Source organism: Centruroides sculpturatus, unplaced genomic scaffold, assembly GCF_000671375.1.
Source record: "Centruroides sculpturatus isolate CEXI.00-Female unplaced genomic scaffold, Cexi_2.0 scaffold284, whole genome shotgun sequence".
Classification (NCBI taxonomy): Eukaryota; Metazoa; Arthropoda; class Arachnida; order Scorpiones; family Buthidae; genus Centruroides; species Centruroides sculpturatus.
This window is the reverse complement of record NW_019384469.1, coordinates 353,322-369,300: the sequence shown is the minus strand read 5'-3', so window position 1 is coordinate 369,300 and position 15,979 is coordinate 353,322. Positions and strand designations below refer to the sequence as shown.

At 30.3% G+C, this 15,979-nt stretch overlaps 1 protein-coding gene across 1 annotated transcript; it reads left to right on the top strand.

Moving 5' to 3' along the window:
• The first annotated feature begins 612 nt into the window (after window positions 1-612).
• Window positions 613-2,216, top strand: LOC111621108. Its single transcript, XM_023363176.1, has 5 exons — window positions 613-769; window positions 1,296-1,419; window positions 1,517-1,662; window positions 1,737-1,866; window positions 1,962-2,216. Exons 1-5 carry the CDS (start codon window positions 733-735, stop codon window positions 2,203-2,205), a joined length of 681 nt encoding a protein of 226 aa, XP_023218944.1. The 5' UTR covers window positions 613-732; the 3' UTR covers window positions 2,206-2,216.
• The last annotated feature ends 13,763 nt before the right edge of the window (window positions 2,217-15,979 follow it).

Below are 15,979 nucleotides of genomic sequence, written 5' to 3'. Positions count from 1 at the left end.
TAATTTATCTAAGCTTGAAGGCAATTTTAAGATATATACTGTATTTATTTAATTAAATAATTTAAACACATTTTTAACAATATCTGTTATTATTAAAAGTGCCCTGAAGTTATCGGGGTTAATGTAAAATAATAAAACTAAAGTAACCTTTAGAAATCTTTTCTTAATTTTATTTATATATTTATAATTTTTATTTTGTTTTATTTTTTGATGCTATCGAACAACTAATTTTGGAATTATTCAAACTGTACAAGAATAATATTGACTAATTTTATGTTAAACAAAACAGTAATTTATTGAAAGTTAATATTAAAGGAATTGTCTATAATTAACTCTAGTGAAAAAATAAAAAAAAATAAAAATGAAATAACCACACGGCTCTGAATCACAAAATATATTCGCTAAAGGAAACAAACAAAAATTTCCTTATACTTTATTATGCTATTTTAATGACATTTATGACGAAATTTCTTGTTACTCTCCATTACAACGTTAGAATTTCATTTGAAACGGTTTCTACTTTTTTTTTTAATTTTCAAGGTTAAACGGCCAAACAACTGTTTCTATTGGACAAATAGTTACGTATAATACGTTGAGGTTTGTTTCCAAAAATAATCATTAAAAGAAAGGAAAATTAGAACTTCTTCAACTATAAATACGTGGCAAGATATCTCGATAGTCACAATTGTCTTTACTTCAGTCACAATAAGTAACTACACAAACAAGTTCAACATGAAGGTCTTGTGTCTTCTCCTTATTGTTGCTTTCGGTAAGTAATCAATTAATATATTATAATTTTATTAGTATTTTTACAAATATATCTACTCACATGTATTTAAACATCATGTATACTGTACAGTACATCATATATAATGTACTGTACAGTACAATAGGCTACGTAAATTATCTACACAAGAACTCTGCTTTCAGAAATGAAGATTTTTGAATTAGAATTTATAGATTTGAGCACAAATTAGCTTGAATATTAGAAAATAATAATATTAGAAAATAATATTTTAAGACTTATAAATTTATTTTGTTCTATACATTTATCATTTCTTTAATTTGTATTTACTTTTAGAAATTGATATTTTAAGTTATAAAAAAATAAAACAATTAATTATTTTATTTGCTTAATTTTTTATAATTTAAAAGATCAATTAATTAATTACTTTAATTAAGAAAATCTTATTTTAATATTCTTTACAATTTATAACATTCACATTTGAGTAGAAAACTTTATTAATTTCAAAATTTTAATATTGAGTACTAATACTTTAATTTTTTCCGTTCAGTGCAACTATCAAAACAAGATCCTTGCCACTGGAGAGAGATGGATTTATGTGCTGCAACTGGCTTATTGGCTTTACAAAATAATCCCGTACCACAGAACGAAGCCGAAATCGATACCCAATGCACGTAAGGATGTCTATCTCCTTATATTTATCAATACAATCTTACACATTTCTACAGATGAGAGTTGAATTTCTAACAATTTATTACCGATGTGTTGCAGATATCTGAAAGAAACAGTCGACTGTGCTAACAACTACACAAACAAATGCGCCACTCCATTGTATAAGCAACTGATCTCATTCGCCACCGCAGAATCTCAAGAAAATTTGAAGGGATTTTGCACACCAGGAAATGAATTGAGAAAAAGTGAGTTAATCGCACAACTTTTAAAATATGTTTACTTATACTTATTTAAAAATTAATGTTAATTCTTTCTATAGCTTTATTAAAACACTCTTCTTGTCTGGCTGAGGTATGGAACGAACAAGCAGCTTGCACTAGTGACGCTCGCGCTGCTATAGAAAAGATTAGTTCAGTCGAACCAAAGGATAGATTAAATCTCGCTTGCTGGTAAAGCATCATTCGTTATCCTTAATTAATTAAATTTAAAAATTTAAATATTATTTAAATATTTAAATTAATTATTGCGTTTTTTATCACTTTAGTACTTATCGTAGATTCCGCTTATGTGGAACTAGCTATGTAGAAAAGAAATGCGGAGCCGAAGCCAGAGATTTCGTTTTGAAATTTATCTCATTCTTCGCTTCCAATTTGCCCGATATCATCTGCCAAAACTTCACTCCCGAAGATGCAACTTGCAAACCTTTGCTTCCTCCAGTTGGAACACAACCAAAAGGAGATAATGACAGTCCATTGAATCAGCTTGTTAACATGTTTAGTTCCAACTAAAAACAGCCAAAGTGAAAAATCTAATCAAGATTTCCTATCTTGTAAATGAAACAATTCCTATTTTTTAATACGAAAAGAAATTTGTAACTAATACTTCGACAAAAGAATTATACAATTATTAAAATGAATAAATAAAATTAATTTTAAATAATTTTTTGTATTGTAATGTGTGTATATTCATTCTCTTCTTTAAAAGATTTATCAAATTAATTAATTTAAAAATATACATTCAATATAAGCAGCATTTTTCGTTTTCAAAATTATATTAATTAATTTTAACTTAATAAATCTCATTTATTAATTATGGTTTCATTTAAAAATGATCAATAATACTCTATAAATAAATTAAAACAAGTTTCTGGATATTACCATTAACATTTTTTAATAGACCTGTTTATTTTAATAAAAAAACACCTACTATATTATTATTATATATAAATGTGTTAACAAATAATTAAATTAACGATTATTACTTGTTAAACATTGCTGTATTAGTTTTTCTTATTAGAAACTTTCAGTTCTAATTTCACTCGGGTAGAAATGTAATTTATTATGTAATCTTGACCTCATAAGAAATGTTTATGGAGTGCATTAAGAAATTAACATGGAAATGTTTGTTATATGATTGAGTGAACCAAAATAAATTTTAAAAACTTTTATCAAAACTCACATAAATATAATTGCTTATTGTAAACTTTTTAAACATGAACGTGAAAATATCAAATTCAATAGGACATAATATTAACATTGACGAATTATTTAAATGTTTTAGTCAATTTTCTTAAGTTAATAAGTTTTATTATCGCTTTTAGCTAATATTTAACTTTGAAATTTACTTGTAGGCCTATATTATGTTTTTTTTTCTTTCTTTTTTAGTAATTCTATGTTTATTTAGACTGATAATAACGTTTTAAAGCCGAATTTGTAAAATATTTAAAGTACAATTTTTGACGTCACAATTTACAAACATCCACAATGAGGAAGTTATTCCTCGTGCATAAAATTATAATGATACTATATAATTATTAAAACAACTAGATTTTATTATAGCTACTTTAATTTTATTGCTGCTTTCTGTTTCCTGAAATATCGTTTTACTAAAATATCGGATGGAATTAACAAAAACATTCCTAAATTTATAATATGAGCGAAAGACACATTAGAATTTTTATCATTTGCGCATTCCGCTATATTGTCAGCGGTATTGGTGACTGACATTATCGACATCGCAGCTTTATACAGTGTTGTAAGGTTAAAGGATTAAGACGTTTTCACCCGAAAAGGAATTTAGTGATTTTCATAGAAAAACCTTAAAACATAAGGATTTTTAAAATATCCATTTTTAATTCTCGAAGAAGGAAATGCAACTGTGTAGAACGTGATTTCGGCTAAATTAATAATGCTTGGTATGGTACAAGTACAGTATATAACTTCACTCAACGTTGCAACGAATACCTATTCTTGAAACGTGCATGCTTTATTCTTTCCAACAAGGATAACAATAATCGACGATAATGCTGTTCGAATGTCAAAAGAGCAATCCGGTCGATCATTTTCAACAAACCTATCACTTGTAAAGTGTCAGCCTTGTTAATGGTTGTGATAATATACTTAGATGCTTTTATTACTTTGTTAATGCATTTCAAATTACACAATTTCTATATAGGAACTTGATAATATTTCGCATATTAATTTTCCTAACTGGCTTCTGAATTTGTAATGATATGGTTTATAAGTGTATGAGGAATTTTAAACGTACGTGAAAGGAATTTTTGTGTTCCTACAATCTTCTTCTTCTGCTTCTTTCGATGGTGTTTATATGGAGATTATAGCTCAATGTAGGCTCTTTCTCCGAGTAGACTTGTGTATGTGTATGATCGCTAGGCGACCGATTAGCCGGCTGTATCGAACAGCCATACGTACGCGCGGGAAATAAATGCCTTCCGGGAGGACTTTTATGGGGAACTGGCCTCCTATTCAGTCGTTATAGGCAAGGAGAAAACCCGGAAAACTCCAAGCAGCCAGCCTGTCCGACCGTGGCGCGAACCCACGACGAACCTCCCAGTCTTTAGGGTCTGGTCACCACTACGATGAACGGCAACGGAGACCACTCGCCCAGTTCCTACAAACTGGCAACACTGGTTTAATTTGTCCTTAACGGTGTATGCGTATGGCCATTTATTGATATATCAAACTACGATTCTTCATCTTGAATTCCACTTCATAAACCTCTCTTTAATCAGTGCCATAAACAGAGAGAATCCATGGGGTCCCCCTCGTAGTGAAAAAGTTAATAAAAATGTTAAATATAGGAAGAATAATTTAATTATAAAGTTTACTACTGACTTCGTAATTTATATATATATATATGAAACCTCTCTTATATATATACAGTCGACCCCCCTATAACACGGTAGATACGTTTCAAAATACGTATAATTTTTTGAGAACAATCGATATAAACTATGCTCTCTTCTTGGTGCCATATCAGATTCCTGACGTCGGCGACACCTGGCGTAGGTTTGTAATCCGCCAAGGTGTATACTAGGGAAAGTTACTACCCAGAGTGGTTTCCCGTTGCCTTCTCTGGGGCGCGATGTTACGCGAGGGGAACTAATGCCTTCCGGGAGGACTTTTATGGGGAACTGGCCTCCTATTTAGTCGTTATTGGCAAGGAGAAAACCCGGAAAACTCCAAGCAGCCAGCCTGTCCGATCGCGGCGCGAACCCACGACCGAACTCCCAGTGTTTAGGGTACGAAGACCACTCGGCCACTGGTGGGCNGGAGCGGTGCATGGAATGGCGTTCGCGTGCTTCCTGATAAATTTTTTCTTCTGCGAAAAATTTGCTGAACTTTGGAACCATTACTATAAGTATAATTTTTAAGGCCGTTAAATAATAAATGGCTTTTAGTAAGTTCGCTGCTCGTTTAAACTCAACGGTTTGTGCAATATCCGCTATTGGTCTAGATTCGACCAATCCTGTCGCGACACGAGTCGACGATGACGTTTTACTAAATTATACGAGTCTCTTTTAGCGTGTTTATACGAATACAGTCGCAATTTTTTCGCCGTCATATAGTAATCCGAACTATATGAACCCGTTTTATAGGAGAGTCTACTGTATATATATTTGTTATAATCCATTATGTAAGTATTAAAATGTGTATTCATTTATATTAATTAAATTTTACTTGGGTCCCTTTTCGTCGGATCTAGTTAAGCTATCGCTTCTAATTTTAAGCCATTTTCACGAAAGTTTTCTACTTTGACTACGGTGTTATTATGGTGTTATTTACAAAATACTTTACTTATTGCTTTAAATATCAAAATATTAAGAAGTATTATTGATTGAACAAAACAATGTTTGAAGATGACATCAAAACATACCTATTTAACACCGTACTTTCATGTAAAACTTGTACTTTTACTAATTACTTCCTCGTAAAAGTCTGGAAACTACTCAGTTCGTTAAATTTTACGCATGTGACCTATAAATGTCAATTAGATACCAAGAAGTTCTCATTTTAGAATTTTTTTTTAATATGTAATTCATTAAAGAGTAAAATTTTCAATGTTATAACACAGAACTGAATAAAATAACTATTTATATGAATTAACTGAGTTTTTAAAGAAGACTTATAATTCTCAATATTCCACTTTTGAGGACTTCAAGAACTGTTCTTTAAGTTCTAGTAGTTCTTGATTCTTCAAAACAAAACTTAAAAAATAATTAATAGCATGATTATTTCTATTAAGGCTTCAAATGACCGTTCTCTTAAAATGTTTATTATGAGAATAAAAAGTATATGTATTGTTGATGGAGTTAACAAGTAAATACAGAAGACTTAGCCTATTTTATTAATGAATTTACTTTTATTTTACAAATTTATTTTTAAAACTCTGCTGGTGGGTTTTTAATGAAGAAAAGAAGAAAGGAAGTTTCCTTAGAAACTTTAGAAAAGCTTGAAATGTTTCATAAGAAAATTAAGTTCGTTAAGACTTATAGAAAATAAACTTCTTTTCTTTAGCATTAGAATTTTTGCGTAAGTAATTTGTTGAAAACCACTTTAGTAAACTATCTCTCAACAATTAACTATTTCTTGATCTAAACTGTACATTACTGCAAATTGCTTCTGGAATGGTTCCACGATCGCGCTCTCGTAGATCAAAGGGAATTTACACACTTAAAGACATTTGTTGCCAATCGTGATGATGATAAAGAAGCTGACTTCTATCTTATAATGGCATCATTATAATGACAAATTTTTTGAATTGAAATAACGTGACTTCCGCTTTGTATCTGAAGATCGTATATAGTTAATCGAGGCTAACTCCATTCTCGAGATTAAGGAAAGACAAACAGACAGCCGGACGAACGACAGTGGAAATTTATAGGTTTACAACTGAGTTCAAAATAGAACTCAGCAGATCTTATTTCAAAAGGATTAGATTCGAAGATGTTGTTCCAGAAGAAGCTCGGGTGGCATGGATTGACGTTCCTGAGTCAAAGATGCCGATACGGTGATTTCTGTCGAAGTAAAAGAAGAGGATTGGGAATTGAAAGATTCCATTCCAAGTGATTCTAAAAGTTTCTTACCAAAAATTACTAATTCCATAAATACATTTGTTCCAGATATAATTAACTTGAGTAAAAATTATAATAAAACGAAAAAATATTTATTGTAACGTCGTCACATCGTCACAATCGGGCTGCAATTTTTAATCATATTTTTAATTTATTTAATTTAAAATACATGCTCTCTACCTCTGTTCATTGTCTTGCCCTTCTACATCATACTTTTCCTGTTAGCAATAGTGTCGTGCCGGTCATCTATCTGACTCCTTTTACGGGAAATTTTTTTAATTGAAATAATGTGACTTCCGCTTTGTATCTGAAGATTGTATATAGTTAATCGAGGCTAACTCCATTCTCGAGATTAAGGAAAGACAAACAGACAGCCGGACGAACGACAGTGGAAATTTATAGGTTTACAATTTTTTCAAATTATAGCCCAACTAGCAGATATGCCCGGCGCTGCCCGGGCAAAAAACAACAATAAAAAACATTATAATTAAAACCATATTAAATGTTATGTTAGCATTGTCACGTTTATCACGTTTAGCAAGTAAATGTTAAACAAATCATCAGTGTTATAAGAAAAAAGAAAATATAACGAATGTAATGAAAATCAAGAAAAATATTTAAAAAATAAAAATCTTGACAAATGGAAAACGACGACGCGAATTACACTGTTCATAACGACATTGCATATTTCGAAATCCTCATGGTAAAAATATAACTAAAAACATTTATATTTATACCTACATATACTTCTTTATGAATCCTTTCAGTATGACCAATAATTATAATAATCAAATTATAATACCAAATTGTTTCATAATTTATTAGTAGTATAGCCGTTATCTAGCCCGATGACATACGGCATTGGTTAGCTTGTAATTATAATAATCTCTATAAAAACGATTGTCAATTTGGCTTTCACGATATTTCAAAGGTTAGACAGAACTTTTAGAAATATTGCGAAATCTCCGGATATCCAATAATTTATCTAAGCTTGAAGGGGAACGCCTCAGACAGTGTTGATACGAATTAAGATTTATCGCTTTGAAATAACCGATTGTGACTGTAATAATTAATATTGGTTGATACAGGTAATTACGTTGAAATTACTATTAATAATAATGGGCATTTTTATCTAAACAAACCCAGGCTCTTTATCTCATCACCAATAAAAGGACGTCGATCACAATTGACAAGGAATAGCTTCGAAGACGTCCAAAAATGTCAACTTGAATTCAATGTTCCGTAGTCAAATGAAGACCGTTACAAATGTAGATCTAGTGCCGTATCTAGGCAGGTGCAACAGGTGCACCTGCACAGGGCCCACTTAGAAGGAGGCCCAAAATGCATGTATTTGTTTTATTATTTTCCCAAATCTAATTAATTAAGGGGCCTAAATGCAAATTCTTGCACAAGGCACAGGAATGGCTAGTTATGGCACTGTGTAGATCCAACGGAAATTGAATGAAATGCAGCCGAATTGAACGGCTTTGATAATATTTTGGGCTCCGGCTTATATTTGAGAGAGAAGAAAGATATTTCTACTGTGGCTATCTTACAACAGATCATTAATACAAACTTCTCGATGTTCTATTACAGAACAAATTCGGGAGGTAAAAATGGAATTGAGCTCGATATCTCAAGAATTGAAAGAATTTAGGAATAAATTCGATTCATTAGAACAAAAAGGTAGTAACCTATACTTAGAAATTCCGGACTTAAACAGAAAATTCGAGCTACAACAGTTTAATACTAACAAAACATTAAATATAATAAATCAAAATAAATTACTGCTATTTAATTACACAGTACTTTGTTAGAAAATAATAATATTAAAGAACGTTTGCTTTGCTTGTTTAAGATTTCCTTTAAAATAGTAAATTTAACAAATGAAGAAATTATTGATATTAAATTATTAAAAAAAATGGACCCACATATTGAGAATTGAATTGAGTACTGTTCGTAGCAAAAATGATATTTTGTTAGCTTTTTATTTTTGTAAAAAGCAGGTTTGCAAGAGACTTCTCATCGTAATATGCAAATGGTTCTGATCTTATACAGGATTCAAGTGACAGCAAAACAAAAATCCTTCCGTTTTATTAATTGATTATAAAACGGAAGAATTTCCTTCAATACGCAAGGAAGCAGCAAATAAGCAGGGCAAGCAAACTCCTCTAAGAAATGACTATTTAATATATAAGAACATGAAAATTACTTAGTTATACGAAGGATTGTTTACTGGATAGTAAAACATTTTTAGTATTAATGTTAATAAGAATTGGCTTAATTAGGCCTATAAAGTCCAATAAACTCTTTATCAAAGGTCAGTGTTGATTTTAATATTTTAGTTGCGACATTCAAGGAGCGAAAAACAAAATATTTACAAACTATTTTCAAAATATTCTAAATTTGTTTGATATCATAGGATTAACGAACCTTGTATATGGAGGTTAATTACTTAAGAACTAGAAATTATGCAAAATTTGTTTAATATAGAGGTAATACTAGCTTTAAAGGAACCAGAGGCAGATAAATCTAAGGGTAGATTATTATTACTTGTCGATACATACCCTGAGAAGCTCAAATTTAATCTTTTTATTGGTTAAATTTGATAAAAACATGAAATTTGTAATATTCCAAGCTACTACATGGCCATTAGTGTTGCATATTCATCTTTATGAGAATACCAATAATGTATTCGATGAATTGGATGACTTATTGGAGAATTGGATTCAGATCGCTCCTTTTGAATAATTTTTGGAGATTTCAATGGTAGAATTGGAAATATCTTAGAAGCGACTTATTATGGTGATAATTCGATTATTTGCAACACTAAAAAAAGTAATGACTGCGAATTAAATTTAAAAAGTATAATTCATTTATTTTGAATGGACTCATATCTGGACACTATCCAGGCCGATTTATCTTCGTTTCACATACAGCCGCCTCAGTAACAAACTATATTATTAGCTCCAAATTTTTAATAGACTCTCGTTGTAAACTCGAACTATTGAAGATTGATCTTTCCGATCATTTTCTTCTTTGTTTAAGTGTAAGAGCAATAAATAATTTTAGTCTTTTGAAAATAATAGTTTATTTTGTTTAATACCAAATAGTAAACATAAATATGACTTTAGAGCGTCTGTAAACGAAATAGGCCTATTTGATAAGATTATGACAATTCAAAATGTAAACTCTTTTGAATGACAAAGCTCAAATTTTTAATAAATTAATTGAAGTTTTAAATAATACAGTATATACTTATAACTAACATTAAAAACATATCAAGTTGTACGAAAAGTATTGCTAAATTTAAACAAGAACGGTATGAGCGGAACTGTTTACAGCAAAAAGGGGAAAGATAAAAAGTCTTTCAGAGTTTCAATATAACAGAATCAGAGAATCGCTGGATAAATATCTGGCCAACAAAAGAAGTTATTTAAATTTACTAAAAGCTACGAAAAAATATCTCCAACTAAATAATAAACTAATAGTTGAAAAAAAGCCCAATTTTTTGGTCAATGGTTAAAAAACATCGTTCAAAACAACTATAAGAAAGAAAGTTAGATTGATTTTGAAACATGGTATAAATTTTTATGGCAAGAACATTGGAGATTCAAACAACCGATATGACAATACAATCTAAGATTGATATTTTGGAGATGCTAACGACCAATTTTAGATACTTCTATTCTGGCTTCTGAAATGTCTGTAATTATGAAAATGAGAGATTTTCATAATTGCAGACTACATATCTGAACATAAAGTAGTTTATTTTTGAATAATTGGCAACGTACTTATTTTCATATGTTACTGGTATATAAAAAGAGAGATAGAGCCAATCCTAGTAATTATAGAAATTGCAATACTGTCCACTCTAAGAAAAGCTTTCACCGCGATTTTGACAATTAGATTTAAACAATGAACAAGAATTCTTTATTTTCGGCCTGCAAATTGTTTTCGTTAAGCAAAGTAGAACAGAATTAGAAATTTTTATTTGGACTTCTATAATTCAAATCCAAGAATCAAGAAAAATACGAAAAGTATACTAGTATGCAGCATTTTTAGATCTCGAGAAAGCATTCGATTGCATCTGTTGTTAAGCTTTGTAACAAGTTATTAAAGAATAGGGCATAGAAAAAATTTAGTAATGGCTATTGAATCATTGTTTAGTCATTATTATCTAATAATAAAATATAACTAATTCAGATATCAGCCAATAGAAATCGGTTAAGGCCTTTTACAGGTTAATCCTTTGTTACCATATTGTTTAATTTTATGATTTATGATATTGATAATTGTTTCGATAGACAAGACGATGAATAATGTTAGATCATATGGTTCGTTCATTACAATATGCTAATGACGTGGTTCTTGTTTCGCCTACCAAAATTGGTCTCCAAAAAATTAATCAAGCTCATGACTATTTTCTTCAGTTAACATATATAATGATATTCCGTAAAGGAGGCAGAATACCTAAGACCTTAACTTTTACTTAGATAATATTAAACTTAATTTGGTTAATGCAATTGCTTATTTAGGTGTTAGCCTATATCTACACCAATTTTATCATTTAAAAATCACTTTTTATATTTAGAAACGAAATTGAGAGAATTATATATTATAATTTAAAGTATTTAATGAGCAAAATGAATGTCAATACAATTCAAAATTATTTTAAACCATTTTCCTCAATAATTATGAACTATGTTTTTTTGCTATTCACTCCCAATCTGAAAATTTGATTAAATAAATTATATGGAGATTATACAGATAAAATTTATAAGAAAATTATTCTATCTGGGTAAGTCAGTCCAGATTATGCTATACGTTATGGTTATGCCAGGTTATACGTTAATCGATTACAGTTGATACTGTGACCAGAGGGTCGGCACCTCTTTAATGCCTCGTCAGGACTGACACCACTGTATCTTTAGGATAGACACAGTGGTGTCCGCAACTTTAGAATTTGCGCGAGCGGTCACGTGCGCGGGCGATCGAATTTGGGATTGAGGAGGGTTGAGAGACGGATCGGAAGTGACTCACTCGGATACAAGATTAACAACTAAAATAACCGATTTAATTCAACAACAAAAAAATACATAGCTCTATGCTATCGAGTAACGGTCGAGAGAGTTTACAAGAAACCGCGAGTTGGTATATATATCTTTGATGCACTTAATTGTGCGGATTCCGATCTATTCCTTTTCTGACGTTCGTCGGTCGTTCGGTCGGTTGGAGCGGTTAGGGAGGCGTTAATTTTTTTTCTTAGAACGGCTGTCAACCCCAGGGAAATTGGAGGGTATAAAAATCCGGAGTTCGAAGTTGTCAAACACCACATAGTATGAAATCCTTGCTACGATACCTCTTGGGTTTTCAGGGCACTTAATTGATACTCTCGTGAACTCTCGACGATCCTTTATACTTGCGTCACTCCTTTTATACCTCCAAATTACGTTAATTTTTTCATCAATCAAGAATTTTTGATAGTAGTTCCCAGTGACACATCTGATAAGTTCCCTGAGAAAGGAAACGACTCCGAAGAGAGATATGATCACTCTCCGGTAATAAAAAATGGAAAAAATTTTCGAAATACGAAAAACGAATTTTCTCTCAAAATTCGTTACGTCCGGTTCCTCACAATACCATTTTTGATGGTGAGAATTTTCACGAGAATAAATGAAAGTGAAAATAAATTAGTTAATATTGTATTGAACGAACTTAAACGACTATTAATTAAACCAATAAAGTTCATATACAAATAATTGGTGTGTTAAATTTAGCAATATGCTAGCAAACTATGGAGTTTCTCATGTTCTCTTTAATGGTTCTGAGCGAAATTGGAAATTTGGTCGATCTATCTTAATGTCAAATATTTTATTATAACTTAATCGACTACGAGAACCAATATATACAAAAAGCAAAATTCCTTAACTGGTATTTAGTTAATATAATTTTTCCATCTTCATTGGTTATATTTATTCAAAAATATATTTCAAAGTGAAAATATTATTGCATATAAGATATGTTGCCAAAATATAATAAAATAAAATATGTTTAGTATTAGTTGCATATAAAATATATGCAACTAAGACTAAATAGTTTTTATATGATAATTGATTGAAATTTTTTCAATATTCACAAATGGCAAGTGTAGAGATTGTTTCGAGCCAATTTCCATTTTTCACTTTGTGAATGCAGAGAACTTGAGGCTCTTAGAGAGTCTTTACTGAAAGGATAATAACTTATCCTTTCTCAAAGACTCGAAGCATCTCGAAAGAAGAATTATATCAATTAATTTTCCAACCAAGCTCTATTTTTATTTAAAAATTTATAACTCTTTTCCAAATATGTAAGAAACGTCATATATAATGTTAAATTTAATATTATTTGATTTACGATGTATTCGAAAATTTAATTAGGGGAGACCGGGGCAAGATCGGCATGTTAAGCTTTACTTAAATTTTGTGTAATAAATACTGCTGTAAACTGAAAAAAAAGCTTTGCATATTGTCTATTGGAATGTTACCTTACTATAGAACTGGTTAAAATCAGTTTGGAAATAAAAATAATTAAAATAATTACAACTTTACAAGAAGAGAGAAATTGACGAAGTTGCCCCGGGTATTGGGGCAAGATCGGCAACTTTTCTCTTTTTGTAAAGTTGTAATTATTTTAATTATTTTTATTAAAGTTGCCCCTGGTATAGGGGCAACAGTAATGGGGCAAGATAGGCACGTATATAAAATTATGTTATTAACAATGTATAAGTTGGAATTCACTATTAAAACAAAGAAATACAAATCCAACACCTATTTAATATTATTCCAACGAAATGCAAGTTCAAAGACATATATACATGAATAACAAATGCAAACATGTTTTCATTTATCATCTGTTTGATTTTTATCCTTTGCTTCTAATGTGGCTTTATGTTGCCGATCTTACCCCGCTAGTCATGATTTCGAAACATTAAGTACAACCCTGCGAACAGAATGCCAAGCCACGATCTGGCCACGTGAATAAGTTGAAGTTACATCCTTCTAACAGGAAAAGTAACTTTCGTTATCATGGAATTATAACAAAACCTGCCAATTCAATATAAATGGAAAAAAAAATTATATGGAATTGAACGAAAATGAAAATTTGCTTGATAATTCAACTACGCTTGTTGGAGAACAATAAAAACACTACACTCAACAAGCCACCAATAAAACTCAACTGCCTAACCTATAACCAAAGTCTCCTTTTAATTTGTTTTTAAAAAAAAGCGCTTGACAAACTTGCCCCGCATGCCGAAGTTGCCCCGGTCTCCCCTATATTTAACATCTATTTTGATCATTTATTTTGATTATAACATTCCCCTGGTATCTGGGCTTACCCATATCACATAAATAAATGTTTTTGATTTGATTTGATAATTTATTTAAGCTTTAAATAGTAATAGACTGTGCCTTATACTTTATGTAATATACTTAATACCCAATTATATATTTAAAGCTTAAATAAATTATTGGGTATAACAATAAGGTTTATTATACCATATCAAAATAAGCTAGCTTCAAAACTGGTTCATTACTCTACATTTTGGATAAATTATTTCGCTAAAAATAAATTCAATTTATGGAGAGACATTAAAAGGAAAGTTTTCCTTTCGATATATATATTAAAAATTACTGTAGGATTATTACTTTTATTTTTTATACTACAATAATAGAGTTGATTAGTGTATAATGCTTAGCATCAAGGGCATTATGAACTATACACTTTTCAACGATGTTCATCTATCATCCATGGTAGAACAGTCAGCATGGATGAGAGATAGAGAATCGAATTCCTCATGATAAATTATGACGGTCTGGATCAACTTCAAATTGTGTCACTCAAAGCATATACACAGTATTGTATATCCATTATTGGTCAACAATAAACGTTTACAAATATTGACAAATAGTAAATTATAACAAAATTTAATACTTTTTAAGTTTAAAAAAAGGTAAAATTTCAAACAAAAAAAAACAGAAAATAGATTTATTTTAAATCGTCATCAGCATTATGAAGCAAAATTTCGATAGAAATACATTAAAAACCACTTTTCATTCAGAGTAACGAAAAAAGTTGTTTGTTTAAGACGTTATACAAAAAGAGAAGATAAAAATCTATAGACCCATACAAATATATATAGATCTTTTTTTGTACAAGTTTATAGATCTTCGGACTCAAAAATTATAACTGAATTTCTTACTTCTAAGTAGTTATAGTTATAAAATACAAGAGGAAAACTGGTAATTTGAGGTCTGCAAATGAAGCATTCAACAATTAAAATTTTATTTAAATCAAATTTCAAGAATCGAAAGTTGTTTGATATTAGGAACTACAAGAATTGAGCTTAACCTTATCAATTTATACGATTGGTAGTTTCTATATTTTAAACTTTTTAATATGACACAGAACTTTTTGAAAATCTTACTTTTTAATAAATTAATAATTAATGAGTAATTATTTATTATGACATCGTCACAATGCCAGGCTGCAATTTGTAATCGTATTTTTAATTTATTTAATTTAAACTGTATTCTCTCAACCTCAAATTAGTACTGTAATGTCTTATCTTTGTACATCATACTTTTCCGTTAGCAATGGAGTTGTGCCGGTCATCTATCTAACGCCTTCAGGGGAAAATTTTTGAATTGAAATAAAGTGACTTTCCGGTTTGCATCGGAAGTTCGTATATAGTTAATCGGACCAGATATGAAAAACTTAGGAGTCTCCTGCCCCTAAGTTTTCTATATCTGGTTTTGACTTTCATGTATCATGTTCCGAGATTAAGAAAGGACAGACAAAGGGACAACAGTGGGTATTTATAAGTCTTTAAATTTTTAAATTGCAGCCCAAAAACATCTTAAAGTGAGACTTGTACAGAGTAGAAGTCTTTAATATCTCAACGGTATATTCGAACAATAATTATATACTTTCTATATCTGCAAAGCACTATGGATTGCTGGAAACTTAATTAAGCATTTATCAAATATAGTTTGTGTTTCCTTTTAATACTACTGATACTTCAATCGCTTTTACAAGCCATAGATGGCGTTAAGCGAAAGTAAAATCAGATAAAAATCGCACAGAATAGAGGAATCACTAACAACTATCATAGACAATCCAAGTGGAAGCTTACTAAACAGTAAACA